Source organism: Camelus ferus, chromosome 18, assembly GCF_009834535.1.
Source record: "Camelus ferus isolate YT-003-E chromosome 18, BCGSAC_Cfer_1.0, whole genome shotgun sequence".
Classification (NCBI taxonomy): Eukaryota; Metazoa; Chordata; class Mammalia; order Artiodactyla; family Camelidae; genus Camelus; species Camelus ferus.
The window spans coordinates 13,441,446-13,468,336 of NC_045713.1; the positions used below are offsets into that span (position 1 = coordinate 13,441,446).

The 26,891-nt window shown below is 61.2% G+C and overlaps 6 protein-coding genes across 30 annotated transcripts in view; 3 read left to right on the top strand and 3 right to left on the bottom strand.

Annotated features, from left to right (window-relative positions):
* Positions 1 to 8,539, top strand: part of MAPK8IP3 (mitogen-activated protein kinase 8 interacting protein 3) — a 44,978-nt gene extending 36,439 nt beyond the window's left edge. For 17 of the 18 annotated variants that reach the window (XM_032460104.1, XM_032460110.1, XM_032460106.1 and 14 more), the window contains 19 exons: positions 917 to 1,047; positions 1,392 to 1,448; positions 1,544 to 1,711; positions 2,246 to 2,372; positions 2,628 to 2,723; positions 2,841 to 2,999; positions 3,579 to 3,744; positions 4,048 to 4,230; positions 4,299 to 4,488; positions 4,594 to 4,713; positions 4,787 to 4,867; positions 4,963 to 5,030; positions 5,142 to 5,290; positions 5,674 to 5,845; positions 5,931 to 6,044; positions 6,228 to 6,266; positions 6,435 to 6,614; positions 6,720 to 6,869; positions 6,947 to 8,539. In XM_032460104.1, coding sequence (XP_032315995.1) covers positions 917 to 1,047; positions 1,392 to 1,448; positions 1,544 to 1,711; positions 2,246 to 2,372; positions 2,628 to 2,723; positions 2,841 to 2,999; positions 3,579 to 3,744; positions 4,048 to 4,230; positions 4,299 to 4,488; positions 4,594 to 4,713; positions 4,787 to 4,867; positions 4,963 to 5,030; positions 5,142 to 5,290; positions 5,674 to 5,845; positions 5,931 to 6,044; positions 6,228 to 6,266; positions 6,435 to 6,614; positions 6,720 to 6,869; positions 6,947 to 7,068 — 2,472 coding nt within the window. In that variant the 3' untranslated portion in view covers positions 7,069 to 8,539. The remainder of the gene's footprint in view (positions 1 to 916; positions 1,048 to 1,391; positions 1,449 to 1,543; positions 1,712 to 2,245; positions 2,373 to 2,627; positions 2,724 to 2,840; positions 3,000 to 3,578; positions 3,745 to 4,047; positions 4,231 to 4,298; positions 4,489 to 4,593; positions 4,714 to 4,786; positions 4,868 to 4,962; positions 5,031 to 5,141; positions 5,291 to 5,673; positions 5,846 to 5,930; positions 6,045 to 6,227; positions 6,267 to 6,434; positions 6,615 to 6,719; positions 6,870 to 6,946) is intronic. The other variant, XM_032460113.1, reaches the window with a different exon arrangement.
* Positions 8,540 to 8,575: 36 nt separating this feature from the next.
* NME3 (NME/NM23 nucleoside diphosphate kinase 3) lies at positions 8,576 to 9,931 on the bottom strand. Its single transcript, XM_032460143.1, has 5 exons — positions 9,697 to 9,931; positions 9,484 to 9,614; positions 9,279 to 9,380; positions 9,092 to 9,204; positions 8,576 to 9,003 (listed from the first exon to the last, which is right to left on the bottom strand). Exons 1-5 carry the CDS (start codon positions 9,740 to 9,742, stop codon positions 8,886 to 8,888), a joined length of 510 nt encoding a protein of 169 aa, XP_032316034.1. The 5' UTR covers positions 9,743 to 9,931; the 3' UTR covers positions 8,576 to 8,885.
* A 139-nt stretch (positions 9,932 to 10,070) lies between these two features.
* MRPS34 (mitochondrial ribosomal protein S34) lies at positions 10,071 to 11,345 on the bottom strand. The gene is made up of 3 exons (XM_006195489.3): positions 10,994 to 11,345; positions 10,793 to 10,835; positions 10,071 to 10,700 (listed from the first exon to the last, which is right to left on the bottom strand). Exons 1-3 carry the CDS (start codon positions 11,312 to 11,314, stop codon positions 10,408 to 10,410), a joined length of 657 nt encoding a protein of 218 aa, XP_006195551.3. The 5' UTR covers positions 11,315 to 11,345; the 3' UTR covers positions 10,071 to 10,407.
* Positions 11,346 to 11,401: 56 nt separating this feature from the next.
* EME2 (essential meiotic structure-specific endonuclease subunit 2) lies at positions 11,402 to 14,976 on the top strand. 4 transcript variants are annotated; one of them, XM_032460133.1, is made up of 8 exons: positions 11,402 to 11,660; positions 11,968 to 12,104; positions 12,477 to 12,569; positions 13,233 to 13,324; positions 13,517 to 13,610; positions 13,789 to 13,904; positions 14,021 to 14,210; positions 14,285 to 14,976. In XM_032460133.1, the coding sequence occupies exons 1-8, from the start codon at positions 11,435 to 11,437 to the stop codon at positions 14,453 to 14,455; spliced, it is 1,119 nt and encodes a 372-aa protein (XP_032316024.1). In that variant the 5' UTR covers positions 11,402 to 11,434; the 3' UTR covers positions 14,456 to 14,976. The 4 variants fall into 4 exon arrangements, with proteins under 4 accessions (XP_032316024.1, XP_032316028.1, XP_032316026.1 ...); XM_032460137.1 differs by having other exon boundaries at positions 14,062 to 14,210; XM_032460135.1 differs by lacking the exon at positions 12,477 to 12,569.
* On the bottom strand, positions 14,968 to 21,128 carry SPSB3 (splA/ryanodine receptor domain and SOCS box containing 3). 4 transcript variants are annotated; one of them, XM_032460129.1, is made up of 7 exons: positions 20,981 to 21,128; positions 19,463 to 19,600; positions 16,648 to 16,822; positions 16,372 to 16,559; positions 16,190 to 16,292; positions 15,988 to 16,113; positions 14,968 to 15,749 (listed from the first exon to the last, which is right to left on the bottom strand). In XM_032460129.1, exons 1-7 carry the CDS (start codon positions 21,077 to 21,079, stop codon positions 15,409 to 15,411), a joined length of 1,170 nt encoding a protein of 389 aa, XP_032316020.1. In that variant the 5' UTR covers positions 21,080 to 21,128; the 3' UTR covers positions 14,968 to 15,408. The 4 variants fall into 4 exon arrangements, with proteins under 4 accessions (XP_032316020.1, XP_032316023.1, XP_032316022.1 ...); XM_032460132.1 differs by lacking the exon at positions 20,981 to 21,128 and adding an exon at positions 20,678 to 20,974; XM_032460131.1 differs by lacking the exon at positions 20,981 to 21,128 and adding an exon at positions 20,645 to 20,974.
* Positions 21,129 to 21,232: 104 nt separating this feature from the next.
* Positions 21,233 to 26,639, top strand: NUBP2 (nucleotide binding protein 2). Of its 2 annotated transcripts, XM_006174014.3 has the most exons (7): positions 21,261 to 21,499; positions 23,996 to 24,114; positions 24,276 to 24,474; positions 25,147 to 25,301; positions 25,440 to 25,550; positions 25,643 to 25,712; positions 25,982 to 26,639. In XM_006174014.3, exons 1-7 carry the CDS (start codon positions 21,484 to 21,486, stop codon positions 26,116 to 26,118), a joined length of 807 nt encoding a protein of 268 aa, XP_006174076.1. In that variant the 5' UTR covers positions 21,261 to 21,483; the 3' UTR covers positions 26,119 to 26,639. The 2 variants fall into 2 exon arrangements, with proteins under 2 accessions (XP_032316033.1, XP_006174076.1); XM_032460142.1 differs by lacking the exon at positions 25,440 to 25,550 and having other exon boundaries at positions 21,233 to 21,499.
* Positions 26,640 to 26,891: the final 252 nt, after the last annotated feature.

Here is a 26,891-nt window from a genome sequence, read left to right on the forward strand (position 1 = left end):
CTCCCTGGTGGTCCATAGCTGACTGCTCCTAGGACTGCTCTCCTGTGGGGAAGGGTTTGTAGGGCTCCTTGTCTTTCCACCTTCTCTCCAGAATAGGGCCCAGCCACCTGGCCACCTTCCTTAAGGAGAGGGCTGGCATGGATCTTCAACCCAAGGTGGATTTGGAGTGCCGACCTCCCCACTCATCAGCAGTATTTTTGGGGGGTTGTGCAATGCACGTATCAAGATGCTGGCCATGTAGCAGGCACTTGGGAGACTGTAGCTGTTCATCTTCCCCGTCCTGTGCAGCCCCCTCACCTCCAAGTACTGGAGGAGAGAAAGTAGGGATTCATGGAGCACGGAGGTTGCCTGTTTGGTGCCTTGGCCTCCTCGCATTGGGCCTGGGGCTGCAGACGCACCCCTGAACTCCAAGTGCTGGCAGTTGGGGCCACTTGGGGGGATGCCCTGCTGCCCACCTGTGCTGCTCCCTCTCGGGCCCCCAATGCCACCCTGTGGCAGCCTGGGGCCAATTTGCATAAGGAGACTTGGTCACGCCCTGGATGGCGGATCCCACGCTGAACCACCGGTTCCTCAGGTGTCTGGTTCAGATGTAGTGAGCGGGTCCTGCTCGCTAGACCTCCCCTAAGACCTCTCTTCCTGCTGCTCCACCTTGGGCTGTCTCCACCATGAGCATGACCAGGGGCATCTGAGATTGCCCAGTGTCCAGGAACTCGTAGGAAGACACCGGGGTTGCATCCCTCAAGTGTGTCATGTGACCTTCTGGAAAGAAGGGGGTATTTTCAGGGTGGGTGGCTCCTGTCCCTGTGCCCATGCCCTCCCCACTGCATTTGCCTGAAGATCCATGGGAGAGCCACACTCAGGTGCCCCCACTCCTGGGCGGCCCCTGCAGGCTGAGCAGCAGTGCTCTACCTTGTAGGACAAGATCCCCATGGCTCAGCGCCGCCGCTTCACCCGGGTGGAGATGGCCCGTGTGCTTATGGAGCGGAACCAGTACAAGGAGCGGCTGATGGAGCTGCAGGAGGCCGTGCGGTGGACCGAGATGATCAGGTGGGTCTCGGGGCCTCTGTCTTTATCTGGGAGTTGCGATCACCCTGAGGAGCTCCTGGTGATGGATTAAGGCTGACCCCTATCCCTCCTTCTCTTGGGGAGGATTGAAAGGGTGCCGAGTCCCTCCGCTGGGGCCAGTGCAGCAGGGTACCTCTAGGAAGTCATGAGTGACCCACCCAGGAGCCCCTCTTGTCTGATGCTCCATCCCCAGTGGGTTCATGTGGGGGTCCCTAGCAAGGGAGGAAAGAGGGGCCCCGTGAGAGCAGGGTGTGTTGGACTGGGTGGGGCCGAGCCAGACGGGGCAGTGGCTGAGCGGGAGCTTCTTCCCCTGCCTCTCACCGTAGGGCGTCCCGAGAGCACCCATCTGTCCAGGAGAAGAAGAAGTCCACCATCTGGCAGTTGTGAGTTGGGGGCGCTGGGAGGGTCTGGGCAGCAGCCACAGTTGTGGGGATCTCCTCTCGGGCCCACCCCTCACCCCCCACCCCTCGGCTGGCAGCTTCAGCCGCCTCTTCAGCTCCTCCTCCAGCCCCCCTCCGGCCAAGCGGTCCTATCCCTCTGTGAACATCCATTACAAGTCGCCCACCACGGCCGGCTTCAGCCAGCGCCGCAGCCACGCCATGTGCCAGATCTCTGGCAGCCGGCCCCTGGAGTTCTTCCCAGATGAGTGAGTTTCTCAGGGCCTCCCTGCCCTCCCCGCTGGCCCACACAGGGGGAAGCCACAGGTCCCAGGGCCCCTCCCCTCCAGGCCTCCACCTGGCTGCTTTAGGGGCTGTCATGGGGGTGGGGGGATGGCATCCAGGCATCAGGGGTCATGACCTCTTCATGTACATCCTGTGTCCCATTCCCTAATGGGAGTATTGGATGTCCTTGGCAGAGGCTGCACTCCTCCACAGTCCCTCTTAGTCCCAGAGACATGTGCCTTGCTCCTTGGATGACAGAAGCTTATGGAAGTTTCCCTATAAAGGGCCAGGGTCGGGGAGGGGAGGCTACACTGTAGGTCCCTGCCAGCCAGGCCTTGGTGACAGTGACAGTAGAACGGACAAGGGCAGGGACTGGACATGGCCTCAAGCGTAGTGTTGGGGAGACCCCCCCCCAAAGATGGGCGCTGGGAAAAGGCAAGGACAGGTCCAGCAGGGAGGGCTGGGGTGTTGGGCATGCTCCCTGCAGACCAAGCGGTAACCTCCCTTCCTCTGCCCAGTGACTGCACGTCCTCAGCCCGGCGGGAGCAGAAGCGCGAGCAGTACCGCCAGGTGCGGGAGCACGTGCGCAACGACGACGGGCGGCTGCAGGCCTGTGGCTGGAGCCTGCCGGCCAAGTACAAGCAGGTGCCTGGGGGCGTGGGGCAGCACGGGGGGCACCCACCCCCTCAGCCAGGCCTCCCAGGCCGCAGAAGGGGAGCCCCTGGGGAGTCGCCTGCGTACACCTGGCTCCACCTGAGGAGGGCCTGGCCCCCTCTGACCAGGGCCTGCCATCTGCAGCCCCAGCCCAGATTCTGCAAGACTGGGTAGCCAACCGCTGCCCATATACCTGAGCTGGCCCAGGCCTGGTGCCCACAGTGCCCCTCTGTCTTGTGCTTACAGCTGAGTCCTAATGGGGGCCAGGAGGACACGCGGATGAAGAATGTGCCTGTCCCCGTGTACTGCCGTCCTCTGGTGGAGAAGGACCCCACCATGAAGGTGAGCCAGGGAAGGGGTGAGGCCAGGAGAGTTCCCCTCCCCTCACAAGCCAAGTCTCGGCAGGTTTGGGAAGCAGGGAGGAGTGGGTTCCTGGACCTCACAGCCCTGTGCCCCCAGCTGTGGTGTGCGGCGGGCGTCAACTTGAGCGGGTGGAAGCCGAATGAAGAGGACCCTGGGAACGGAGTCAAGCCTGCGCCGGGCCGAGACCCTCTGACCTGTGACCGGGAAGTAGAAGGAGAGTCCAAGAGCAACCACACATCCCCTGAGAAGAAGAAGGTCAGAGTGGCAGGCAGGCCAGGGCTACCTTCTGCTCCTAATGCCCAAATGGCTCTACTGTGCCCAGCAATCTGGGTGGGAATGACAGAAACAGAACAGATGGGGACAGTGGCCCAAGACTGGGCTCATCTGAGGTTCCCTGCCCTCCCCAGGGCTGGCTGGGCCATGCTGCCTCTGCGGGGCAGGATGCTCTGCAGACAGCCCGGCTGGAGGGGTCAGGCCCACAGGTGCTGTGATCTGCCTGCCAGGAGCACATCTCTCTGCCTGCCCAGGGGCAGGGGAAGGGGCTAAGCACTTGGAGTCCAAAGCTTCATTTTATGTCTCAGCTTGACTTGGGGGCCAGTGACTTATTGCTCAGAGCTCATCCTTTTTCTGAGGAAGGGAGGTCACATGTGCCATGATCCAGATGTGATATGCAATTAGGAGTTCTTGCCATCCTGGCGACAGGGGAGGACAGTTGGGTCCCCTAAGGCCACAGGCAAGGCTAGATCCTGAGAGATTCCGGGAGGCCCCTCCAAACCCTGTGTTGCCGGGCGAGTAGCGTGCTCTCAGGCCACCCTGTCCCCATACTCCGAACAGGGAAAGGAGCTGCCGGAGGCAGACGCCACCTCCAGCCGCGTGTGGATCCTCACCAGCACCCTGACCACCAGCAAAGTGGTGATCATCGACGCCAACCAGCCGGGCACCGTCGTGGACCAGTTCACCGTGTGCAATGCCCACGTCCTGTGCATCTCCAGCATCCCTGGTGAGCGCTGGCCCCCTACCGCCCAAGGGTGCAGCTTTGTGAGACTCAGAGGGGAGCCAGAAGATCATCACCACCTCCTTGTGCTGGGGGCTGGGGGGAAGCATCCAGATAGGAGCTCACTGGTGGTCATGTCCTGCTCAGTCCCATTGATGTCGCAGGGGACCCCAGTCTGACACTCACCGATGACAAAGAGATGGGGTGGCATCGCAGGCGGCCCGGGAGTCCCAGGACTCAAGCTCTGGGTGTCATCTTGCAGTGGGGTCTCCTCAGTGTGAGGTGACAGGGCTGTGACTCTCCCCCTAGCGGCCAGCGACAGCGACTACCCTCCAGGGGAGATCTTCCTGGACAGCGACGTGAACCCCGAGGACTCCGGTGCTGATGGTGTGCTGGCAGGCATCACCCTGGTGGGCTGTGCCACCCGCTGCAACGTGCCACGCAGCAACTGCTCCTCCCGTGGGGACACACCGGTGCTGGACAAGGGCCAGGGTGAGTCCTGGGCCTGAGCCCACGGCCATCCTCTCTTCCCCAGCCCAGCTCACCCCTCCCTTCCACAGGGGAGGTGGCCACCGTCGCCAATGGGAAGGTCAACCCATCTCAGTCCACGGAGGAGGCCACAGAGGCCACAGAGGTGCCAGACCCTGGGCCCAGTGAGACAGAGGTAGCCGCAGTACGGCCTGGACCCCTCACAGAGCACGTCTTCACGGACCCAGCCCCCACCCCGCCCCCCAGTGCTCAGCCTGACAGGTGGGCTCTCACGATGGGGCTGAGGGGGAGGGGAGCCTGGTGGAGGTGGGCGGGGCTGGGCTTCCCTAGTTGGAAACCTTCCTGGAGCTGCCATCTTCCTCTCAGTGAGAATGGGCCAGAGGCCGAAGTGAGTGGTGTACAGCCTGAGCCGGAGCCCAGTGGGGACCCTGCTGGGGCCAGCAGCAGTGCCGCGCCCACCATGTGGCTAGGAGCCCAGAATGGCTGGTAAGCTGGGCCTTGCGGGCAGGGGTGGGGTGGGTCCCCTGGGTGAGCCCCACCCACCACGCCTCCCCCACAGGCTCTACGTACATTCAGCTGTCGCCAACTGGAGGAAGTGTCTGCACTCCATCAAGCTGAAGGACTCGGTGCTGAGCCTGGTGTGCGTGACCCTGCCGGGGGTCGGGGCAGGGCAGCAGGGGGGCCTGACAGCCAAGGGTGCCAGCCTAAGCCTGGCTCACTGCCTTTCCATTGCAGGCACGTGAAAGGGCGAGTGCTGGTGGCTCTGGCAGATGGGACTCTGGCCATCTTCCACCGAGGCGAAGGTGAGGCCTGGCCCAGTGGGTAGGGGAACAGCACCCACCGATGCTGGCCGGGCATGAACCATGCCCACCTGAGCAGAGATGGCCTGAGCAGGGGTTGTGGGCTCTCTGCAGACAGCCAGTGGGACCTGAGTAATTACCACCTGATGGACCTGGGCCGCCCACATCACTCCATCCGCTGCATGGCAGTCGTGTATGACCGTGTTTGGTGTGGCTACAAGAACAAGGTGCACGTCATCCAGCCCAAGACCATGCAGATCGAGGCGAGTGCGGGCAGGTGGCCGGGCTCAGCCGCACCCTCCAATGGACTCTAGCGGGGGCTTCATGGGGTCCAAGGAAATGCACTCAGAGAAATGACTGGTTTGTCCAAAGTCATGGGCAAGCAGAAAGCGGCTGGGCTGTGAATGCCAGTCTGTCCAGACACACTGATGGCCTAAGTGGGCCCCGAACACCTCCTGGGTGCTGGCTGTGGGTGCGGGTGCAGGGTGGGCACTAGGGCTCCTCTTGGGAGCCAGGACTCAAGGGAGCAAAGCAGGCCATAGAGAGCTTGCCATGAGCTGTGTGGATGTCCTGGTGACACTTAGTGGTGGCAGGTTCAGAGCTCCCCTCACCCCTGCCCCGTTGACGGGTTGCCCTGACACCGCAGAAATCATTTGATGCGCACCCACGGCGGGAGAGCCAGGTGCGGCAGCTGGCGTGGATCGGTGACGGGGTGTGGGTGTCCATCCGCTTGGACTCCACGCTGCGGCTCTACCATGCCCACACCCACCAGCACCTGCAGGACGTGGATATCGAGCCTTACGTCAGCAAGATGCTGGGTGAGGGACTGCCTTGGCCAGGTGTGTGGTGGCAGGAGGGCCCCCCGTGATGGCCCCACTGACCCACCTTCCCCCCTATCACCAGGCACAGGCAAGCTGGGCTTCTCCTTTGTGCGCATCACAGCCCTGCTCATCGCGGGCAACCGCCTCTGGGTGGGCACCGGCAACGGGGTCGTCATCTCCATCCCATTGACCGAGAGTGAGTGACCCCCAAGGCAGTAGCAGAGATATTGATGGCTGCTGCTTAGGCGCGCGAGTCAGGGTCCCGGGGTCCCATGCTCTGCCCAGTCACACTTAGGAAGACACGAGCTGCCCTGGCGACAGCTCTTCTGTGACTGCTTTTCTCCTCTCCCTTCTATGCTCTGTCCCTCACCTCCCCCAGCCGTGGTCCTGCACCGAGGCCAGCTCCTGGGGCTCCGTGGTAAGTCCAGAGTGCCTGCCTCCTGCTCTCAGAAGGAAGTCCCCTACCTAACCTGGGACGCCCTGGGGATGAGGCTGACCTTGCTCTCTCACCCCCTGCTCTCCCTGCTGGAAATCCAGGCCTCCCCACCAGTAGGCTCAGCTGCTCCCGGCCCCTCTCTCTCTCCAGCCAACAAGACATCACCCACGTCTGGGGAGGGGACCCGCCCAGGGGGTGTCATCCACGTGTATGGTGATGACAGCAGTGACAAGTCAGCCAGTAGCTTTATCCCCTACTGCTCCATGGCCCAGGCTCAACTCTGCTTCCACGGCCACCGTGACGCTGTCAAATTCTTCGTGTCCGTGCCAGGTGAGGGGCTGGCCCTGCTCCCCACAGAGCTGCAGCTGTGACCTCCTTCAGGAGCCTGCATCGGGGCTCCAGCTGCCCCGCTGACATCTTGTGCCCTAATGACAGGGAATGTGTTGGCCACTCTCAACGGCAGCGTGCTCGACAGCCCGTCTGAGGGCCCTGGGCCCGCTGCCCCCGCTGCCGACGCTGAGGCCCAGAAGCTGAAGAACGTGCTGGTGCTGAGTGGCGGCGAGGGCTACATAGACTTCCGCATTGGTGAGTGGGCACGCCCAGGGCCCCAGGTATCCCCTGGCAGTGGCAGCCCCTTCACAGCAGCTGCCCTCTCTCTCCAGGCGATGGAGAAGATGACGAGCCCGAGGAGGGTGCAGGGGATGTGAGCCAGGTGAAGCCCATGCTGTCCAAGGCCGAGCGCAGCCACATCATTGTGTGGCAGGTGTCCTACACCCCCGAGTGAGGCTGCGGCCTCCGGCACCCCGCCCCGCCCAATGCCTGCCACCTGTACATACAGCCCTGCCCACCCGCCCACCACCCGCCCTGCAGGCAGACAGGCGCCCGTCCACCCCTCTTCTAACCTCTCAACCTGCAGCTTTCACCTTAGGTCCTGGCCTCCCTTCGAGCTGGCAGAGAGCAGCGATGCGGGGCTGGCTGGGAGGGAGGCAGGGGAGTGGGGTCATTCTGACCAGGCAGGGGTAGCACCTCTTGGAACACCTTTTCCCTAGCAGCTGCTGGCTGGCACTCAGCCCACAGTCCTCAAGGCCCCAGGGCACTTCAGGGCCAGAGCATGGCTGAACCCCGAGGTGGGTCAGGCCAGGAGAAGCCCCTACAGGTGGCTCCCAGCTCCACCCTGGGCTCCCCACTCCCGTCACTCACTCCCAGGAACCCCCTGAGGGGGAAGCAGGGACTTCACTCCGCCGAGTCTTCCCACCCTGAGCCCACTTGCCTTTGCCTGCTGCCCACCAGCGTGGGGGTCCAACCCTCAGGGAACTGGCCGTCTCTAGCCTTCCCTGGACTCCCCCTACCCCAATCCCTGCCGCCCTGGGAACTGGCATGAAAGCACGTAACCAGGCTCCCTGGGGCACCTGCTTGAGAAAATGGACAGATGCCCTCACTTGCTCGAGTCCCATGATCGTCCTGTGTGGCAGTTTCTCACTGGCCCTCACTGACCCATGTCCTCCCCCTGCCCTCCCTCCCCTGCCTGGGCAAAGACCAACCATGTAGGAGCAGGCCCTCCAGTCAACTGCTCCCAGAAGTCTCTAGGATGGAATTTCTTAGGCTGCCAGGGCAGGCCTAAGCCTCAGGAAGAAGGAGAGGCTCCTGGCCTCTCCTGGGGTCAGCCCTTGGATGCAGGCTCAGTCTCAGGGTGATGGGGAAAGGTGTGCTCCAGGCCTGCCCCTGTGCAGTCTCCAAGGAGCCCAGCTCCCAAGACACGCTACTAAGTGCCTAGGGCTGGCGGTGTGGCCTGCTCTCCTGAGGGCAACTGACGACAGGCTGCAGAGGTCCGAAGGGCGGAGGACAGGAGCCGCTTCCAGCCGGCTTTGAGGGGCACCGCCCTGGACTGCCACTACCCCCCAACCTGCCCAGGCCTTATTCCTGTTCCTCGAGGCACAGATCAGGGCAGCCCCAGGTCCTGCTGCCCATCCCTCCCACCAGAGAAGCACAGATCTTGGGCAGCCATCCTACAAGCCCAGCCGGCCACCGCCGCCACGTGCAGCTGCAGGCTTCTCCCTACCACCCCGCCACTCTCCACTGTGATGTATGTCAAGTCCCCTGTCTATTCTCACAGGGCTGTGAAGTGACTCGGGGGGGGGGGGTCACCAGGGGGGTGCAGCTAGGGGAAGGGGCTGGGTGATGATTCTCCTCAGGCTTTGGCCCTGCAAGTGAACCTACGTATCTGCTCTGTATGTAATAAATGTCTTAATACCATACTTCTGTGTCCCTGGGCCCAAGCCAACTCGAACACAAAGATTTTCTTCAGTTTATTATAAAAAGAAACCCTGGGGCCAGCCAAGCGCCAGGATAGCGCCCTGCCCCGTTTCCAAGAGGACTGAACAGGGGCACAGCCTGGGGCTCCCGCAGGGAGGCCTGCAGCAGCCAGGGCTGGGCAGGCGTGCACCTGTCTGTCCTCCTCTAGGTCCTCAAAGCTGCTGTGCTCCCCACCACAGGAAGGGTGTTCTGAGCTCTTGGGGGTGGGGGCGCCCACGTGTGTGCACACCTCCGGGGCCTGGAGATCCACGTCAGAAGGGGGCATCTGCCCGAGAGGCTGCAACCCGCCTACTCGTACAGCCAGTGCCCGGCGCTGTCCTCCCAGCACAGGAGCTCATCCGTGCGGAACCAGAGTGCGATCTCGCGGCGGGCGCTCTCCACTGAGTCGCTACCATGAATCACATTCCTGCGCCGAAGAGGCGCGCGTGAGCGTGGGCGGTAGGGTGGACAGGGGCCCCATACAGCCCAGCTGGGGGAGTCGGGAGCAGCCTTACTTGCCGACCTCGATGCAGAAATCGCCGCGAATGGTTCCGGGTGGGGCGTCAGCCGGGTTTGTGGCCCCAATGAGCGCCCGTGAAGCCCGCACAACGTCCAGACCCTGCCACACCTGCAGACGGGGTCGGGAGCGCGAAGTCAGCCCAAGGTCCGCGCGCCTCCGCCCACCCGACCGCGGGCACTCACCATGGCCACCACCGGCCCCGAGCTCATGTACTTGACCAGGCGCCCGTAGAAAGGGCGCTCGCGCAGCTCCGCGTAGTGCTCGCGTAGCAGCTCCTCGGAGGCCTGGGGAGGGGAACGGGCCAGGTGCGCCAGGAATCCGTGTCCCCAGCACCCGGTGACCCCACCCTCTCTGCCCGCCCCCCGCGCCCGGGAACCCCGCCCTCACCTGCACCAGCTTCAGCGCCACCAGCTTGAAGCCCTTCCTCTCAAAGCGCCGCACGACCTCGCCCACGAGCCTCCGCTGCACGCCGTCTGGCTTCACGGCCAGGAAGGTGCGCTCGTGCACGCCGGTACAGGCTGCGGGGACCGGCGGGGTCGGGCGCGTCAAGCTCGGCCGTACCCTCTCCCCGCCCGGCCTGACCCGGCCCGCGCTGCTCACCTGCCGGGAAGAGGTTGGCGAAGACGGTCAGCAGCAGGCAGATCATGATGGCGGCGGGGCGCGGGCTGGGGCGGGGGCTGGGGTCGTGCGCAGGCCGGGGCGGGGCCTGTGTTTAAAGCTGCGGGGTAGCCTGGCGCCGCTGCCTGGGTGGAACTCAGCGGGGGACGCGGAGAGGCGGTGCCAGTCGTTCATGCCCATGCCTCGACTCTGCGGCCGCTAATCCCCTCCGATCTCCCCACGCACCTGGCGCCTGCGCTACACTCCTCGCAGCACCGGGCTGTGAGCACTGGTGTCGGCCTGCTCGTCCTTACAACCCTGCAAACAGCCCGCTACGGTCGCCCAACCCCAAACTCAAAAAAACCACATCCCAGGGCTACTTCATGTGCTTTTATTCGTGTTCACAGCTTCTGCCTGGGTCCCTACAGAGGACACACGTCACAGACAAGGGAGCCAACGCGGAAGTGTCACGTGCCAACACTGGGGCTCCACACCTGCTTGCCCCTCTCAAGTCAGATAGGCGTGTTCGAGCAGCTGGGACAGAGGAAAGACACAAGGTGCAGGGTCTGCTCCCACCCTTTTCCTCCAAAATGTAGAACCTAAGAACAAGTCACTGGAAGGTCGGATCCAGGCTCCCAGGGGCCTGATTCAAGTGTAACCCAAACTGGTGCCCACTGTCTTACACCCTTCTGGGAGCCTGCCGAGTCTGGTATTTTAGACGGCTGTGCCCTTGGTCTTTCTCTTCGCCTCCAGTTTCTCAGGATAGTCCCAGGGATCAATGCGCGACCTCTCCAGACTCAGCATGGGCTCTTCCGTGCTGGTGTCTCCATTTTTCTGTCTCTCAGCTAGAATAATAGCCCGGAGGAGCGGCGGGTAGGGCACAGAGTGAAGAGTGTCCTCCGGCAACGGCGTGAAAGTGGTGAAGGCTTCCTCCTCGTGCTTGGGCACCACCCTCCAGTCGTGGTGCATGACCTGTTCTATCTCCCGAGCCTCACTCTCCGTCTTTCCTGGGGAAAAAAGGACGAGGCTTACTGCACACACGCTGGCCGAACAGTCTGTTGCCGGCAGCCAGCCTACCTTGTCTCCAACACAGCCTTACCTTTGAAGGTCAAGATGCCCCAGGCCTTCCCGTGGTCCAAGTTCTGCAAAGCAAGTGGGGAGGAGAATCAGTTCAGAAAGCTCGCTTGTCCAGGGATCGGGAGACAGGTGACCCCATCCCACAAAGTCCCGCGCAGGGAAGGCAGAGGTGCCCAGCGTTGCGGGGGCGGGGCGATGGGGACGGTGTAGACGGTGCGCGCACCTCCGCTGTGTAGTCAGGCCGAACCCGCGTGAGGCGCCAGTAGCATGGCTCGTCGTGCTGCCACAGCCAGGACTTGCGCGTGACGAGGCGGCCCAGGCCGAAGAGCGGGAGGCGGCTGAGCAGCTGCAGAAGGCGGTTCTCGCGTTGCACATCGATCCAGGCTCGCATGGGCAGCCGGCGGCCCGTGTACGGCCGCGTCAGCGTCTCGTAGTCCAGGGCATAGCGCTGCGAGTCGCGCGGCCGGTTCCGTTGCTCGCGCAGGGCCCGCACGCGGCGGGCCAGCTCGGCGATCAGCCGCGGCCTCACCTTCTTCCGCGCCATGCCGCTGCGGCCGGAAGCCGTCGCCGCGCGCCGCTAGGCCCGTCCGATGCCGGAAGCGGCGGGTGTCCCCCGCAAAGGTGTCCGGGCGCAGCCGGAAGCCGAGAAGAGGCCGGGCGGGCCATGGAGAGGGCTGAGTCTGGGAGGGCCGGGGGTTCGCGCCAGGGCCGGGTTCAGCGGCGGCCCCCGACCTGGGAGATCTCGGACTCGGACAGTGAGGGTCCCGCCGGCGTGGAGGCCGCCGTGAGAGTCCCGGACTCGGCGGATGAGCGCCGGGCGGCGGCCGAGACTCCGCGGCGACTGCGGCCGGAGCAGGCCTTGCGGCGCCTGGCGGTGCTCGTCGACCCAGGTGCGGGCGGGCGCAGAGAGTGGCCCGGGGTGGGGAGCCTGGAAGTTCCCCTTAATCCCAGGAGATTATCGTCGGCCCGACTGCAGGTGGGTGAGGCATCTCTCAGGGCCCCCTGTTGGCCAGGAACTGGCACCGGCTTCCCCGCTGGGAAGATTGTTTAGACTCAGTCGTGCGCTGTGGGAGCCGGTCCGGAATGTGTCTTGGTAACACATGCTGACCAGGCTGTGCGTCTGATGTCCCTATCCAAGTAGTGTCTTCGCGTGGGGGAAGGAAGGAGTGACAGCTGACTCCCTCTGCCCCCTCTCAGCCATCCTGGAAGATGCTGGTGCGGATATCCTGATTGAGGCCCTGGACACCTTGGGCTGTGAGTACCGTGTGGAGCCCCAGCGCCCTGCCAGAAGTCTCAGGTGGAGCAGAGTGAAGCCAGACCCTTGCCCCCACGGTGTGAGTGTCCTAGGTTAAGTGTTTTATAGCCATGAAGTTAATCTTGAAAGGCACCTGCTGCAGTCGTGCATGTTTTACAGACCAGTAAACTAAGAATGGGGAATGCCGAGTGGGTGATAGTTGTGGGCTGAACGCAGCTGCTGCTGAGGGCTGTTCCATCCCCATCAGGCCTGTGGCCAAAAGTTTTGCCTCGAGGACCTGGGCTGGTGTTAGTCTCAGCAGGAGATGGGATGTTGGACTTCTGTAGAGCAGCACTGGAAGAAACTGCGAGTGGCAGTAACCACGAGCCTCAGAACTTCTGGGGTGTCCAGGTCGAGACCCTGGGATGCACGAGGCCAAGGGTGGGCAGCAGTGCCCCGGATGTCCCCACAGGTGCCTCCTGAGGTGTGGGCTGCAGATGAGCAGGACCTGCTGCTGCTGCTGGAGCCTGAGGAGTTTCTTCAGGGTGTGATCCAGCTGACCCAGGTGCTGGGGGAAGGGTGAGGGGGCAGTAATCCTCGTCCACAAATCGTGAGGGACTGGGTTTCCTATCTTGGATGTTCTGGGTGAGATGTAGGAAGGCAGCACGACTCTTGGCCTGGGAGCAGATGGGAGCCGCAGCTACTTCTAGAGGGCAGAGCCAGGATAACGAGAGTTCTCTGGGGAGCTGAGTCAGAAGTCAGAGGCAGTAAGCTGCCAAGGTGGGGGTGAAGACCAGAGCTGCAGACTGGCTGTGCAATCCACCTTGTGACCCCCAACAGCCCAGCCTGTCTGGCTAGAGGAGAAATAGGGACTGTTCAGCTGATTTTTGCACCAGAGTATTATTAGACCCTCTGCCAGTTCCCAGATTAAGCACCTGCTGTGCGCCAGGCTGGCGTGTGTGCAGAGGTGGACCGACAATGGCGAGGGGGATTCAGTCCGTCTCTTGCAGGAGCACAGGACGTGCCCGGGGCCTTATGTGGATCTCCGCCCCACCCCTGCCACTGCCCTTGATCTCAGGAAAGGCACAAAGCCGGTTCTCTAAAGCGAACTGGCTGGGCAGGGACATCCACTCCTGCCTCCAGGCACCACAGGGTCGTTCTCAGTCTCGTTCCCCTTCTTTCTGCAAACTGGTCCCAAAGGACATGTGTGGTAAACCTTGGCTTGCAGATCCGTGGCCCAGCCTGTTCGGTGCCGTGGATCACCCCTGGGAGCCCAGCCTGCCCCCACCTGGCTGTCATTGGTCTGGATGCTTACCTCTGGTACTGGTCACCCTGACACCCTTAGCTGGCCTGACTGGGATGGGAGAGTTCAGGGGAACGGCAGGGGTGGCGCTGGAGGCTGGTGTGTCACAGCTAACCCTCTCCCTTGGGTGGCTCTGGGGGAAGCAGAAGAACTCAGAGGGTGGGACTGATGGGGTGTGGGGAGCTGGAGTGATGGTCACTTCTGCTTAGGTCTCACCAGCCCAGCACTCGGGAGACACGGCTGCCAGAGAGTTCAGCCACAGCCTGTGCCCAGGTGGTAGTCGGCTGGCCCGAGGTGGAGGAGGTGAGTGCAGCCAGGTTGGGTCAGGTGGTTGGCCTGGGCCCTAGCGCTTAGGCTGCTCTTAGACCCAGTGGAGGCTGGTTTGGCATGTGGGTGGCATGTGGCATTGGTCTCAGCTGGGTGTCCCCCAAGGGAGCCCTCCTCTGACCCACACCCACGGGCTTACCCCCTCCCTCCTCAGGCCCTGGTGCTCCTGCAGCTCTGGGCAAACATGGATGTGCTACTGGTGGCCTCCTGGCAGGAGCTGAGTCAGCATGTGTGCACCTTCACCAAGGCCCTTGCCCAGCGCCCCTTCAAGTGCGTGAGCCTCACCCTGCTGGTGGCTGCTGCCAGGAGGGGTGGGGGTATGGGGCGGGTGCTCAGGAAAGGTGGACGAAGCCTCTAGGAGCCTCCCCGCACCCTCCCCTGTCCAGGCAGGCCCGGGAGTCGGGGCCCTTTTCCTTCTGCACTGCAGGGCGCTGGGCAGCAGGCGAGCGAGTAGCAGGAGATGGCACAGGGCTGCGGGCGGCCTGGTGGCGGCAGATCCAGCAGTTCAACCGGGTCAGCCCAGCTGTGGCCGATGCTGTTGTCACCGCCTTCCCCTCCCCCCGCCTTCTGCAACAGGTGCTCCCTCTCCCCCAGTCCCTGGTATGGAGGGTCCCCAAGCCCTGCCCTGCTCATCCCTCTGCCTGCCCTAGGCTTACGTTGCCTGTGGCTCGGAGCAGGAGCGCCTGGCCCTCCTGACTGACCTCCCAGTGAAGATGGGTGAGGGTGTGCGGCCCCGCAGGGTGGGGCCTGACCTTTCCCGCCGCATCTGCCTCTTCCTGACCACTGACAATCCTGACCTCCTGCTGGACCTGGGCTCCTGACCATGCTTCGAGGACCAGGTAGGGCTTCTGCCACCTACTGGCAGGACACGATGCAGCCTGCCCAGGGGACTGACTGCAACCCACAAGGGGCGGTATGCAGGGAGCAAGAAAACGGGTACAGGTCTGACCCCCAAGGTGGGGGCGGGGGGAGGGGCAGTTCTTGAATAACTGCTATGGGCAGAAGAGAAAATTGTTTTCTTGCTGGGAGATGCCAAGTGCTTGAAGGTCTGGAGAAGACTGGGGCAGGGTTCACATGCCCTAGGGCCTGTATGTGGGCATAGGGGCTGGTAGCTGGCTGGGGAGTACCTAAGGTCCCCACTAGGGGAAACGCTGGTCACCTGGAGACTTGAGGAGTAGCACCTTCAAAAAGGAGCAATAAGATAAAGCCTTGAGGAAGGAAAGAGAATCAGGTTCTCTCTTCCCCAAGGTGCTGACACTCCAACCAGAGAAAAGCTGTGGACACCTGTTGAGCCCCAGGCCCTCAGTCTGACCCCTTTTGTCCTGCCCATGTGTAAGCATTAGACATAGACTCTAAGTTTATTACTGTCATTTCAGCCTCAGACAGAAGGAACAGCAGCTGACGACATGCAAAGCACATTAAAAAACCCAGGGCCAGCAGCACAGGAAGGGCTGAACTCCTAGGAAGCCACCCTCCTTGCAGAGAGCAGACCCCAGCCCCCAGGCTCTCCTCCCAGGCCTGCAGCCTGGGTCCAGCAGCAATAGGGCAGCAGCTCCCCTGAGACTGAGGAAAGTGGCTGCTCCCACACCTGGCCCAGGACGCAGACAGACTCAGACAGGCCTGGTCTCGGGATCACTGGGCCACGGCCCCGGAGCCTCCACAGCCAGGCCTGTCCCAGCCTCTGGCGGCTCAGCCCACCTTCCCGTGTTGCCCTGGGGGGTGTTGGGAGAAAGGAGGGGGAACACCATCCAGCCCCTCATCTCCGTGGGGTGAGCTAGGTCCTTCGGCAGCGCTTCCTCTGGCAGCGCTGGGGCTCGGGGCTGCTGGGATCGGCCGGGGGTGAGGGTGTGGGTGTGGGAGGCTGGTGGTGGGCACAGCTCATGCTCAGGACCCAGCCCAGCTTGTGGTGCAGCACCTGCTTGAGGCCAGGCGGCAGGGGCAGGCCCTCGAGCGTGTCCCCGGAGTCAGGCCGAAGCTGGCGCAGGCGGTAGCAGCACAGGTACTGCAGGGAGGTGATGCTGGCGCAGGAGCGGATCACCTTCATGCTGCTCTTGGCTGCGGTGGAGCACACCATTGGGTAGAACCTCTTGTTCTGCAGCTTGGTAGCCGCCACTCCTGGTTGGGGTGGGAAGGCGCACAGCCTGAACCCCAGGCTCAGGCCGTCCTGGGAGGTCCTCCTAGGGTGACTAAGGATGCTGGGATTCCCACCCAGCCCTTCCTCATTTGGGGCCCCTTGGACCTCAGGCTTCTATGAGGACAGCCTTTCTGGAAGCGGGGGGCCCTCAACCTGGTCCATACCAGGGGCTCAATGGCAGCTGCGCTCCACAGCCAGGTGTCAAGGTCACACCCTCACCTATGCACTTCCTGTTCTTAAAAAAGGTGAGCGTCCCATGCCAGGTGTCCAGGTGCACGCCGATGATGGAGCCTTGGCCGAACCGTGAGGAGAAGCTCATCTTGTCACCCTTGTGGTGGAGGAGCCCTGGGGGCAGTGGGGGCGGGGTAAGCCTGGGTGTCTTGAGCCCCCGCAGCCCTGCCCGCCCTGGGGGCCCATGCACCTGTGTAGGAGAGGCCCCAGCTGTCCTCATCCCTGCCGAGCAGGCTGCAGAATGTGTGGTGGTACTTGTCCAGGTCCACGTCCGACGTCCCGATGCCCACCATCTGGGAAGAGTGGGGCTGGCAGAGGGGGCTCGGGACCAGGGCACCTAGCAGCTCCCCCTGCGCCCCGCCAACCACTTACCATGTCGGTGCCATAGACGGGGGAGGTCATCTTGATCTCCCAAAAGTGCTGGCCCTCCCCCAGCTCCTTGGTGCCCCGAATGGCTGCAGTGCCGCAGCTGTACTCCATGTGGAAGTTGACCTTTCGGTTGTCGCAGCTCAGCAGGGTGGCTGAGGACTTGTTCAGGTCGTCCCAGACCCAATCAAAGTCTGCAAGAGCAAGAGGCCCGGGCTGGGCAGGCTCCCCGTGGCCCCGGAGGCCCCACCCACCCACCCTGCAGCCCCACCCGGCGCTCACACTCGTCCTCCTCCCCGCAGCGGCAGTCCCTGCCCCGGTGGGCCGTGTGCAGGCTGCCACAGAAGGCCTCTCTCTGACTGTCACAGTCGCAGAAGGACTCCCCAGTCACAGGCACAGCGCTGGGGATGGACGACGGCAGGGACGAGTACTCAGGGTCCGAATCCGAGTCGCTGTGCTGAGAGGAAGGGGCCATCTGTTCCCACCTGCCCTACCCTCCACTGGCCCCACCTGACCCCTTCCTCTACTGGCCCCAGTGCCCACCGTAGGCCAAAGAAGAGTCTGGGGGTCTGGCCTCAAAGGGCTTCCTCAGGTCTCAAGGGCACAGCCAACCACCCCTTCTATACTGCCAGCCATGGCGACCCTGGACACCTCTTCCTGGCTCAGGAGCTGGGAGGGCCTCCTTCCCAAAGGCCTACCACCCTGGTGGCTTCCTGGGAGTAGAGCAGAGGGCCCTGGAGGCCTGGCTGCTACTCAGCCCCAAGGCAGGGCTGCACCCTCAGCCATCCATCACTGTCCAGACAACTACATCACAGATAAAGATGAAGCCACACAGCAAAGTACTCTGCTGACCTAACAAAAGCAGCTTGGTCTCCCCACAGCAGCCTGGCTCAGGCAAGAGCTGAGCACCATGGTAGGGCCTGCACACCTGTCCTGGGCTATGGCACCCTCACCATCCTCACAGAGTTGGCTCTCAACCCCCATCACAGCCCTGATAAGCCCCGCGGTCTTTTGCTACCTCATGCAGGAAAACGTTCTGTGGGGACTTGGCCCTCTACAGGAGGACTCAGTCCTCGAAGTACGGACTCCGAGCTTTGAGGTCATGATCTCAGGCCAGCGGCCAAACACTAAGTGAACCGGTCCAGTTCCAGGGACTGGCTGACTGACAGACCCTCCTGGAGGCCAGCCAGGTGCTCTCTGTGCACCTTGTCATTCCTGCTCTGCAGCCACACGGGCCCCTCCAGACACCTGCCTGGGCTCAGGACCCCCAGCCGACTGGTGAGGGGCTGGAGTCTGACTCCCCAGGGCCAGTGGATGCAGACAGACCCCATGTGCCTGCTCTCCCAGCCTGCCCAGCCGGCCTGGGGTCCTGGTTGGGCTCTGGCCTCCACCCTCACTCTTCTGGCCTCTGGCACCCTCTGCACAGTGGTCCCAGTGACCTGCTCAGAGCTGAGAATCCTGCTGCCCTGAGAACAAAGCCTATGCCCTCTTCCTCTGCCCTGCCCACCTGTCCACTCCCTCCTTGGGGCAGGGGTCTCTTTGCCCCTGGATTGCAGCTTTCAGATGTCACGTCAAAGAGGCTCCTCCTGCCCTTCCCTCCACATCCTCTTCTCACTGGCTCCTGACACTCCTTGGTCCTGCTGATCTGCCTCCTGTCCCCAGTACTGAGTTTCTCTACTATTACACTCAGCCTCACGCACCACACAGAAACTCCATGAATCAAGGGCAGAAGCTGAATTCAGGGAGTGAGGAGACTGCACCCCAGGCAGCAGCCTGGGGCCCAGACCTGAGTGTTGCAGTCCCCAGGGGTCAAACTGGTTGGCACCCAGCTCCCAACCCCCAGGCAGGGCACAGCCACAGCCCCACCACAAGCCATGAGAACTCAGGGCAGAAAGGACAGGAATGTACATGTTCAGCCTTCAAAGATGCTGGGATGACACATTCTCTCACCCACACAAGTACTCTAGGCCCATCAGGTGACTGAACAAGCCACAGGTGTGTGTCAGACACTGTACCCCCAACCCTGGACACCTCCCACATCCCACAGCCATGAGCCAGCAAGGCAGGGACTGATACAAGAAAAGACTGCTCCAGGCCACGTGGTCAGTGGGAGCTGGGGGCGGAACAGGAATGCAGGCTGGGGCCTCTTGCTGGCTGGGGCAGGGAGCTAAGGGAGGCCCCAGGAAGGGGGCCTAGCACTCGGCCAGCTCAGAATCATCACCTCCAATTCTCCCCCAAGGCCTGGTGATTCCACGGGGCTCAGCTTCCCTCATGCTGGGGAGGAGAGGCTCCCACCCCTGCCCAGGACACCTGGCTGAGCCAGGACCCCAGTGCAAGGTGGCTGTGACAGAGAAGAACCAAGTTACCCACAGATTACTCCTGCAGGAAGCAGCAGAGGTGACTCAGCCAAAGCCTAGCTCTGGTCCAGGAGGTTCAGGAAGCTGCCTGTGAAGCCATCCCCACATGCCTCCACCACAAGCACGAAGGCCACACAGCCCCGCCACCCCACCCTGCTGCACAGTGAGGCTCTTCTTGCAAACCTCCAGGTACCTCAGGAACCTGCACTACAGACAAGACAGCTGAGCTGCTCCTCTCACAGCCTCCATGATCCTGGGCCTCCCAGAGCTCAGGGTCTCAGAGCACGGGAAGGCTCAGGAATATTAGTCTTTAAGAATTGAAATTCTTTTTTTAGAGGCACACACACAAATATAGAGTATGGATCTGAATGAGCAAAGGAAATGTCCAGAAAGTTGCACTTCAAGTTAACAATAGCTATTTTTGGAAATTGGTTAAATGGAATGGAGAAGTTGCTGTTAAACAAAATGACCAAAGTACCTGCTGACACCCTCTTCGGAGAAAAACACACAAAGGAACGTGGTGTCTGCTTTGAGGTCCTGCCACCCAGGGCCACGTGGGTCCTTAACCAGCGTAAAGTGCCTGGGCAAGCAGAGCACACACAGGACAGCAGGGCCTGAGGCTGGCCCCATCCTCTGCTCTCGGGAGCATCTTCCCCTTTGAGTCCTAACTCAGGCAATACCTGCCTTGGGTGTCTCCTCACCTTAGTCCAGCCAAGCCCGCCCCCTCCACTGGAACCTACCTGCCCATCAGAGTCATAGCCCCAGCTGGTGGACCCTGCCAGAGCCACAGCCCGGGCATCAGCGTCTCGACGGGCTGCGCTCAGGACAAAGTGCCACGCTCTGCTGCTCCGGGGACGCCTGGCCATGGTGGACAGGATCTGGAAGGAAGCACAGGGTCTGAGCAGAGGAAGATAAGCAGCACACTGGTAGGTATCCAAACGCCCCCTGCACTCAGGCCCCCAGCCTGCACCAGCCCACCCAGGGCTCCAGAACTCTCTTCAAAAGCGTATACCTCACTCCAGTGTCCAAGCACCTTGATAAAACCCAAGTAGAGAGCCTGGAGCACCATCCAGACATCCATGACTCTTGAATGCCTGTCTTAGCCCCTCTGCAAGCTCAGCCTCAGGAACCCAGCTGTCCGACTTGCATGTCTCTCGGGCATCTCAAACCTGGCCTGCTCCTTCTCTGTTGACCAGCTGGATAAATGGTTATCTCCAACCTCCAGGTTCCTCATGCCAGACACACAGCAGTCACACACTGCAGTCATCCCCAACACATCTTTCCTCCCTCTCATCCTGGCGTCACAGCCCTCCACACCCCACCACACCACCTCTGAAACATGTCCTGAATCCATCTCCATCCCTGCTTGCCTGTCCCGCCCCCACAAAACGCGCCTTCAGTATGGCTCCTCCCACTTCATTCACTATACCCAAGCTTTCTGGGAAATACAAATTTTAAGCCAACGAATTTTTAAATTCCTTAGGGTTTGCGTTGTTCTTAAGATAATATGCAATATCCTACAGAGCCCATCACGCTCTGGCCCCGTCCCAGCTGCGAGATCTTTCCTGCCCTTTGCCCAGAATGCCTTCTCTTTAGCTCTCATTTCCATGTCAGACTTAAAATAGTTAAGTCGATTTCTGTGACCATCTACTTCCTGGCTCTCCCCTGGACTGAAAACCTCAGGAGGGCTGGGACGGTCCCCCAGCCACCACCCCGAGGGAGCGTCAGTGAAAGCAATGGCACAGCTTTCGAGGGATGGGAGTTCGTCTTCAGACCAGCGTCGCTCTGTCCAGCAACGCCTGCCGGTCTCCGAGCTTAAGTGGAGCCAGCTATAGTGTGCCCGACCCAATCCCCGCTCGCCACCTCGGCACACACAGTAGGTGCCATGCTATGCACGCCAAATGCACGGCCCGGACACTGACCCCGCTGCGAAGCCAGGCAGCGCGCCCCCAGACCTCGCAGCAGTCGGCTGCTTCCCAATCCGGCATCGCACTCTCAGGGTCGGGCGGTGTTGCGGGGTTCCGCCCGCGCCGCGCGCTGGCAACCCGCCTGCCGCCCCGCCCGGCCTGCGGCGCAGAGACTCGACCGCCTCGCCCGCCTCGCCCGCCTCGCCGGGGCGCCGCCGCCGCAGGAACAAAGGTGCGCAGGCCCTGCCGCCCGCGGCTCCGCAAGGTCGGCGGGTGCGGCGGGGTACCGAGCCGGGCGGGACGGCGGGGACCGAGAGTCCTGTAGACGTGCTGACGCGGCTCGCCGCTCACCTGCAGCCGCCCTGCCGCCGCCGCGCTGCGCCGGGGCTGGCCGTGACCTACTTTCTGCTCCCGAGCGAGACGTAAACAATCCCCGCCCCCGCACCGCATTGGCCCCGCAGCGCGCGCGGCTCGGATCTTCGGGAGGGGGGCGGGCCTCGCAGCACATACTTCTTGCTCAGAGGCTCTTGGACTTGTCAATCTTAATATGACGTCCCCATTGGTCACATCTCAAACTGTCTCAGACAAGGCCTGCGCGCCCATTGGACTTGGGGCGAGGAAAAGAGGCGGTCCCACGTTCGGGCGTTGATACGGAAGTGAGTCCCTTTCCTGTGCGTCGCCTGCGTCTGAACAGGCGTGCACCTGTAGTGCGGTCTGATTGGCTGAAGATAGCGCGAATAGGCCTATCAAGAGGAGCCAGGGGCGTGCTCGCACTTCCCATTGGTCTAAGGGCGCTTCACTCAGGCTGGGAGGCGGGCAGAAGCGGAAGGAAGCCGTGTGGCTACCCAGGCAGGATGGAGGCGGCCGTGGGTGAGTGTGGTGGGTTTCGGGGTCTCCCCCTTCGCAGGCGTGAAGGGGAGAGTGAAGGAGCTGGCACGCAGCGGCTGGCCGGGTCTCTTGGTTTTAGCACACCGTCTGTTTACAGCGTAAAGGTCGCAGAGGTGCCCCTGTATGTGTTTGGTCACTATGGCGCTTAGAAAGAAGTCTTGAATAAGGGGTTCTGGTAGCTCACAGCGGAAAGAATGTGATAATGAATATATATATGTTCATGTATAACTGAAAAATTGTGCTCTACACTAGAATTTGACACAACATTGTAAAATGGCTATAACTCAAAAGTGTAAAAAAAGGGGGGTTAAAAAAAGGAAAAGCGAAATATCGCATAATCTTAGTTTTTTGTAGAAACATTATTCTAACTTTAAAAGCCTTGATTTTTAAAAAGTGAAAGTCTTGTGGGACAGAATATAGACATAAAGTTGGGCTCAATCAGGTCTACAAAGAGTAGCCAGACAGACCTTTATTAGTAGCGATTTGCCACATTATCTTCTAAAAGATCTCAGGTCTGGTATCTTGGGCACAAAGCTTTCATAATGCTGGACTCATCCATCAGATTATAAACATAAAACTGGAGAAAAAAACCTGAAAAAGCTTGTTAGGATAAGGGCAGACTTGCTACAAGGTGAGAGGAATATCTCTAGTTTGATTGATGAAGGTTTTTTTTTTTTTTTTTTTTTTTTAACTAGGGGGAAAATGAGTATAGAAATTCAAAAAGCCTAACGGGGTATGCAGTAAACTTCCTTGTTCCTAGAGGCAACTGTATCTTTCTATAAAGATTCTTTACAAGTAAAAATTTCCATACTCATCTGTTGTATCAAATAATCATTATGTGGTTGGACTTAAGGCTCTTTATCCATACAGGGGGCCCCCCACTTCCCTCCATGGGGAGATACTGCTTTTCTTTGCCCCTTCCAGTGCAGCCTTTCACATCTAGTGGGCACCCAGGTTATCTTTGATAATCTGTCCATAAACTTTTTCCATTTACTTACGAGTGAAGTTTTTTCTGGTTGGCTCGTAAGGATTGTTGTCTGAGAAGTTCACAGCCTGAAGGGAGCAGGATTGTCCTGTTTGATGCTCAGGCAGATAAAATTCCCCAGCCTCACAAGTGAAGAAAGCCAGTCGTCAGTATTAGGAACTTGGTGGTGCAGCACCCGCACAAAGGGCGAGTAGAAATCAGGACCCAGGTCTGCTCTTTCCCAAGTTCCCACCAGAGCAGCCACTGCCCCCACCTCCCCAAGAAAAAGGGCGAAATTGATTCCCAAGTGCTTTTTGATATTAAAGCAATTTAAGTAATAGGTTTTTAAACTGTCACAGAGGTGATCTTAAGGGCACAGTGTCCAGGGCTTATATTTGCAGGCAGTGATCTGGGTGGTTGGGTGGGGGTCTCCTTTCTTTGTTACCTGAAAAGATCTCTCAGCCCCCAGTACTGGGAGGAGACCCAGGACAGGCACTGTAATGCATTTATGACAAGGACCTTTGGAAAGCCAGGCCAGGAGCCCTCTGAGTTCTTTCTCGGGGGGCTTTGGTGGCATGGGCCTTTGAACCTACCCCATGAGAGATGAGTCAGGAGGAGGGCAGTATTTATTGACCTTTTGTTGAGCCCCTTCTGGGGACCCGGGCATGCAGTGAGGGTAGTGGAGCGAGCAGCTTGGAGGCCAGGCAGGAGTCTGGATGCTGAGGTCCTAAGGGCGCTGGAGCAAGAACTTGGGGGTTTTGCAGGGGCTGAGGGTTGTGTGCAGACAGCAGCCCTGTGGGGGTGGCAGGGATTGGGATGGTAAGTATTTATTGGGTAGCATTTCAGGCTCAGTGGAAGGAAGAGGAGCTGGGGCAGAGTGGCCTGTGGCCGACAGGGCTCTACAGAATGGTTGGGCCAGGGCCTGCCCTTGTGTACCCAGGGTTTCTTAAGGCATGACCTCAAGCCATCAAGATGGCCTGACATCCACACCCACACATGATTGTGGCTGCTCTGATCCCAGAGTTGTAACATCCCTCCTGAGAACTGGAGGCTGGGGCTGCCTTGAGTTCCTCTTCTGACCCCAGGGGAGGGGGCTGGGCGCCTGCAGGTCAGACCAGAAAGCTGCCTTGGCACAGCTGTACCTCCTGGCTGTAAGGACGACCCTATTACATTAGTCTCTGCCCACTTCCCTTGGAATCAGCTGGGAGCCGGCAATCTTTGGCCCCTGTGCCTGTGGGCTCACAGGTGTGCAGTCCCAGGTGTGCACGTTGGAAGGAGGAGTGGTTTGAGGCATTTCTTGCCCCAGCAGCCCTGCTCCAGATGGAGTGGGAGCAGCCGCTTTTAAGGAACAAGATGGTTGGGTCTGAGGCCTCTTGGAAGCCCTTCTGCCGTGTGTCAGGGTGAAGGGGCAGGTCTCAGGGAAGTGCCCGGTGACCCCACAGTGAGTGAGCAGTGGAGAGTGTCCAGGGCAAAGGCAAAGCCCTGCCCTCTTCCCCCGTTGTCCTTTTGACCAGAGCCCGGAAACCTGGCTGGCGTCCGACACATCATCCTCGTCCTCTCGGGAAAGGGGGGCGTCGGGAAAAGCACCATCTCCACGGAGCTGGCCCTGGCCCTGCGCCATGCGGGGAAGAAGGTGAGAGCCTCCTATCCAATCATGGTATCTGTTCTCCCCTAACGCCCGCGCCAGCTGCCCCTCGTGGGTGGACACGTGGGCAGTGGCTGGGTTCTTCCTGCCTGGTGGTGCTGGTCCTAGGGAGGCCCCTACATGCCAGTGGCTGTCCTGCCTCCTTGCAGGTGGGGATCCTCGACGTGGACCTGTGCGGCCCCAGCATCCCCCACATGCTCAAGGTGCAGGGCCAGGCTGTGCATCAGTGTGACGGAGGTTGGGTCCCAGTTTTCGTGGACCAGGCGCAGAGCATCTCTCTCATGTCCGTGGGCTTCCTGCTGGAGAAGCCAGATGAGGCTGTGGTGTGGAGGGGCCCCAAGAAGAACGGTAACAACCCGGGGGAAGGGGGACAGCACCGCCAGCCTCCTGGCCTCTCCTAGCTGCCCCCTCAGTGCTCAGTTAGAAAGCTGTGCAGGAACCCCAGGGCGGCCAGCACTCCTCCACACCGCCCTCCCCTGCAGCACCAGCCTTGGGTAAGGTTGGGAAGACTCCCGTGCTAGCTGCTTCACTTCCCAAACTCTGCTGCCACTCAACTGAGCAGGCGGCCCACACGCATTCAGGCTGTAGGCGCATCCACTAAGACCTGAGGTCACCCAGCGTAGAGCGAGAGGTTGGGCTCTGGTGTCTCCACCCCAGCAAATGGCATCACACTCCCTGTGTTGGCGGAGAGAGGCTGCCAGGTGTGAGAGCATGTGCAGGGCCAGGGCTGCTTCCACGCCATGCTGACTGCAGGCTGCCTCTCTTGGGCACAGACACCCCAGGAGGGTCACAGCTCTGGCTGTCCTCAGCTAAGGCCTGAGCAGAAGTCTTGGGGCAGTGGGGGTTAGGGGGTGGGGAAGGGTCTCCCTGCTGCCTGTGCTTGGCCTGTCCTGGTGAGGAAGGCACACACAGCCACCGTGATGCCGGCTGGGAGGAGGCAGCACGCTGTGAGTGACACCCTCATGAGACCCCTGCCTCGCCTGCTCTCCCCCTACCCCGGCCCTCCCTGGGTCTCCGCAGCACTGATAAAGCAGTTTGTGTCTGATGTGGCCTGGGGGCAGCTGGACTACCTGGTTGTGGACACGCCCCCAGGGACCTCTGATGAGCATATGGCCGCCGTGGATGCCCTGCGCCCCTTCAGCCCCCTGGGGGCCCTCGTGGTCACCACACCCCAGGTACTGCGGGAGCGCCATCCTGTCTGCCTGCCGTGTGCGACCTCACTCCGGGCAGGCACTCTCCCTACTCTTTCCGCTCATCTTGACTGAGTTTTCAGGGTGCCCATCGGCAGGTCTTTTCTCTTCCCTGGTCTCCAGGCAGTGTCCGTGGGGGATGTGAGGCGGGAGCTGACCTTCTGTAGGAAGGTGGGGTTGCGGGTGATTGGGATCGTGGAGAACATGAGCGGCTTCGTCTGCCCGCACTGCGCGGTGAGCCGTGGGAAGTGGTGGGGTGGGGGCCAGCCCTTCCCCTTGAGTGTGGCGCGAGGCCAGGAGGTGGACTCTGCGCCTCTGTGTCCTAGGAGTGCACCAACGTCTTCTCCAGGGGAGGTGGTGAGGAGCTGGCCAGACACGCCGGAGTCCCCTTCCTGGGTGAGTGAGCCAGGGCTGCCCCCGGCCTCTGCTCCAGGTGGTCCCACCTCCCCACGCCCCCCGCCGCAGGGGAGAGGAGAGAAGGAGTGTCCTCTGCCCTCCTGCTGTGTGGCACCTCACCGCTAACAGATGGGTTGCTGCTGCCCGGCTGGAGGGAGGCAGCCCCGTGGCGCTGACAGCCGGCTCCTGGGCTGTGGGAGGTGCATGACTGGGACAGGCCTTGCTCTCACCACCTCCCCCTCCCCCGGCCCCCTTCCTCCTCTTTGCAGGCTCTGTGCCCCTGGACCCCAAGCTCACAAGGAGCCTGGAGGAGGGCCGGGACTTCATCCAGGAGTTCCCCTCAAGCCCTGCGTTTCCCGCGCTCTCCTCCATAGCCGAGAAGATTCTAAATGAGACACCCATTTGACTGTCCTGACCAAGGTGGCCTTGAGCATCTCCCCTCTGTGGCCGTGGGGCTCCTGCTCACCTACTAGAGCAGAGGCACTGGGCAAGGTTCCTGGAACCTGCAGGCTGGGCCACGCAGCACCGAGTGTTCCTCTCTGCAGGCCCTGTCAGTGCTTCAGCGGCATCTCAGTGTCAGAGCCACCGACAGTGAGTGGTTCTACCTGGTTGGCCTGTGGCGAGGCCCCGGGGGATCATGTGCGGTCTGATGCCGTGGCCTGAGTGCCCTGATGGTGTATGATCACTCTTGGTGCGTTCTGGTACTCATTGCCCCAGACAGAGAGACAGGCTGCTCCTGACAGCCGAGTCCCCATGTTGTTCACAAAGCTCAGTGTGTCTGGAAGCTTGCCAGGCCCCTACCGTCCTCAGGTGCCCTGGGCCCCTGCAGCCCATAGGCTGGTACTCATGGTATAGGAGGGAGCACCCAGTGAGGTGTCGAGCTTGTAACCCAGAAGAGCACAAAATAAACATGTCCCCCCACCGAGGTTACAGGTTTGACCTTTCTAGATCATTCTGCTCTGGTCCCACCTCCTCCACTTAGTGTGATGGTGTCCTAGAGCAGACGGCGTCCACTCCCTCAGTCCCAAGAGTTGGGCCAACAGCCCTGTTGTCAACAGGCCCCTGGCAACTCGGGTGAGGATACATTTGAATTGAGTTTGGGGAGGAACTTGTGATGTTGGAGAAACGTGTGAGTAGTGACACTTGGCCCGTGAGAGTTAACTGCCCGCCCCGCAGTCC

Bases quoted from the DNA above. Each gene is read 5' to 3' on its own strand.
- EME2 (XM_032460133.1), top strand. From the start codon at position 11,435: ATGGAGAGGGCTGAGTCTGGGAGGGCCGGGGGTTCGCGCCAGGGCCGG. The intron at 13,325-13,516 runs GTACTGGTCACC...ACTTCTGCTTAG, and splicing joins GGTCTGGATGCTTACCTCTG to GTCTCACCAGCCCAGCACTC. The intron at 14,211-14,284 runs GTGCTCCCTCTC...TGCCTGCCCTAG, and splicing joins CCCCCCGCCTTCTGCAACAG to GCTTACGTTGCCTGTGGCTC.
- NME3 (XM_032460143.1), bottom strand. From the start codon at position 9,742: ATGATCTGCCTGCTGCTGACCGTCTTCGCCAACCTCTTCCCGGCAG. The intron at 9,615-9,696 runs GTGAGCAGCGCG...CGGTCCCCGCAG, and splicing joins CGCCAACCTCTTCCCGGCAG to CCTGTACCGGCGTGCACGAG. The intron at 9,004-9,091 runs GTAAGGCTGCTC...TCTTCGGCGCAG, and splicing joins TTCTGCATCGAGGTCGGCAA to GAATGTGATTCATGGTAGCG.
- MRPS34 (XM_006195489.3), bottom strand. From the start codon at position 11,314: ATGGCGCGGAAGAAGGTGAGGCCGCGGCTGATCGCCGAGCTGGCCCGC. The intron at 10,836-10,993 runs GTGCGCGCACCG...CTTGCTTTGCAG, and splicing joins GGCCTGACTACACAGCGGAG to AACTTGGACCACGGGAAGGC. The intron at 10,701-10,792 runs GTAAGGCTGTGT...TTTTTTCCCCAG, and splicing joins GGGCATCTTGACCTTCAAAG to GAAAGACGGAGAGTGAGGCT.
- SPSB3 (XM_032460129.1), bottom strand. From the start codon at position 21,079: ATGCGGTGCGGGGGCGGGGATTGTTTACGTCTCGCTCGGGAGCAGAAA. The intron at 16,293-16,371 runs GTAAGTGGTTGG...CACTCTTCCCAG, and splicing joins CCGTCTATGGCACCGACATG to ATGGTGGGCATCGGGACGTC. The intron at 15,750-15,987 runs GTGAGGGTGTGA...CACCCCAACCAG, and splicing joins TAAGAACAGGAAGTGCATAG to GAGTGGCGGCTACCAAGCTG.
- NUBP2 (XM_006174014.3), top strand. The intron at 24,475-25,146 runs GTAACAACCCGG...GGGTCTCCGCAG, and splicing joins GAGGGGCCCCAAGAAGAACG to CACTGATAAAGCAGTTTGTG. The intron at 25,551-25,642 runs GTGAGCCGTGGG...TCTGTGTCCTAG, and splicing joins TCGTCTGCCCGCACTGCGCG to GAGTGCACCAACGTCTTCTC.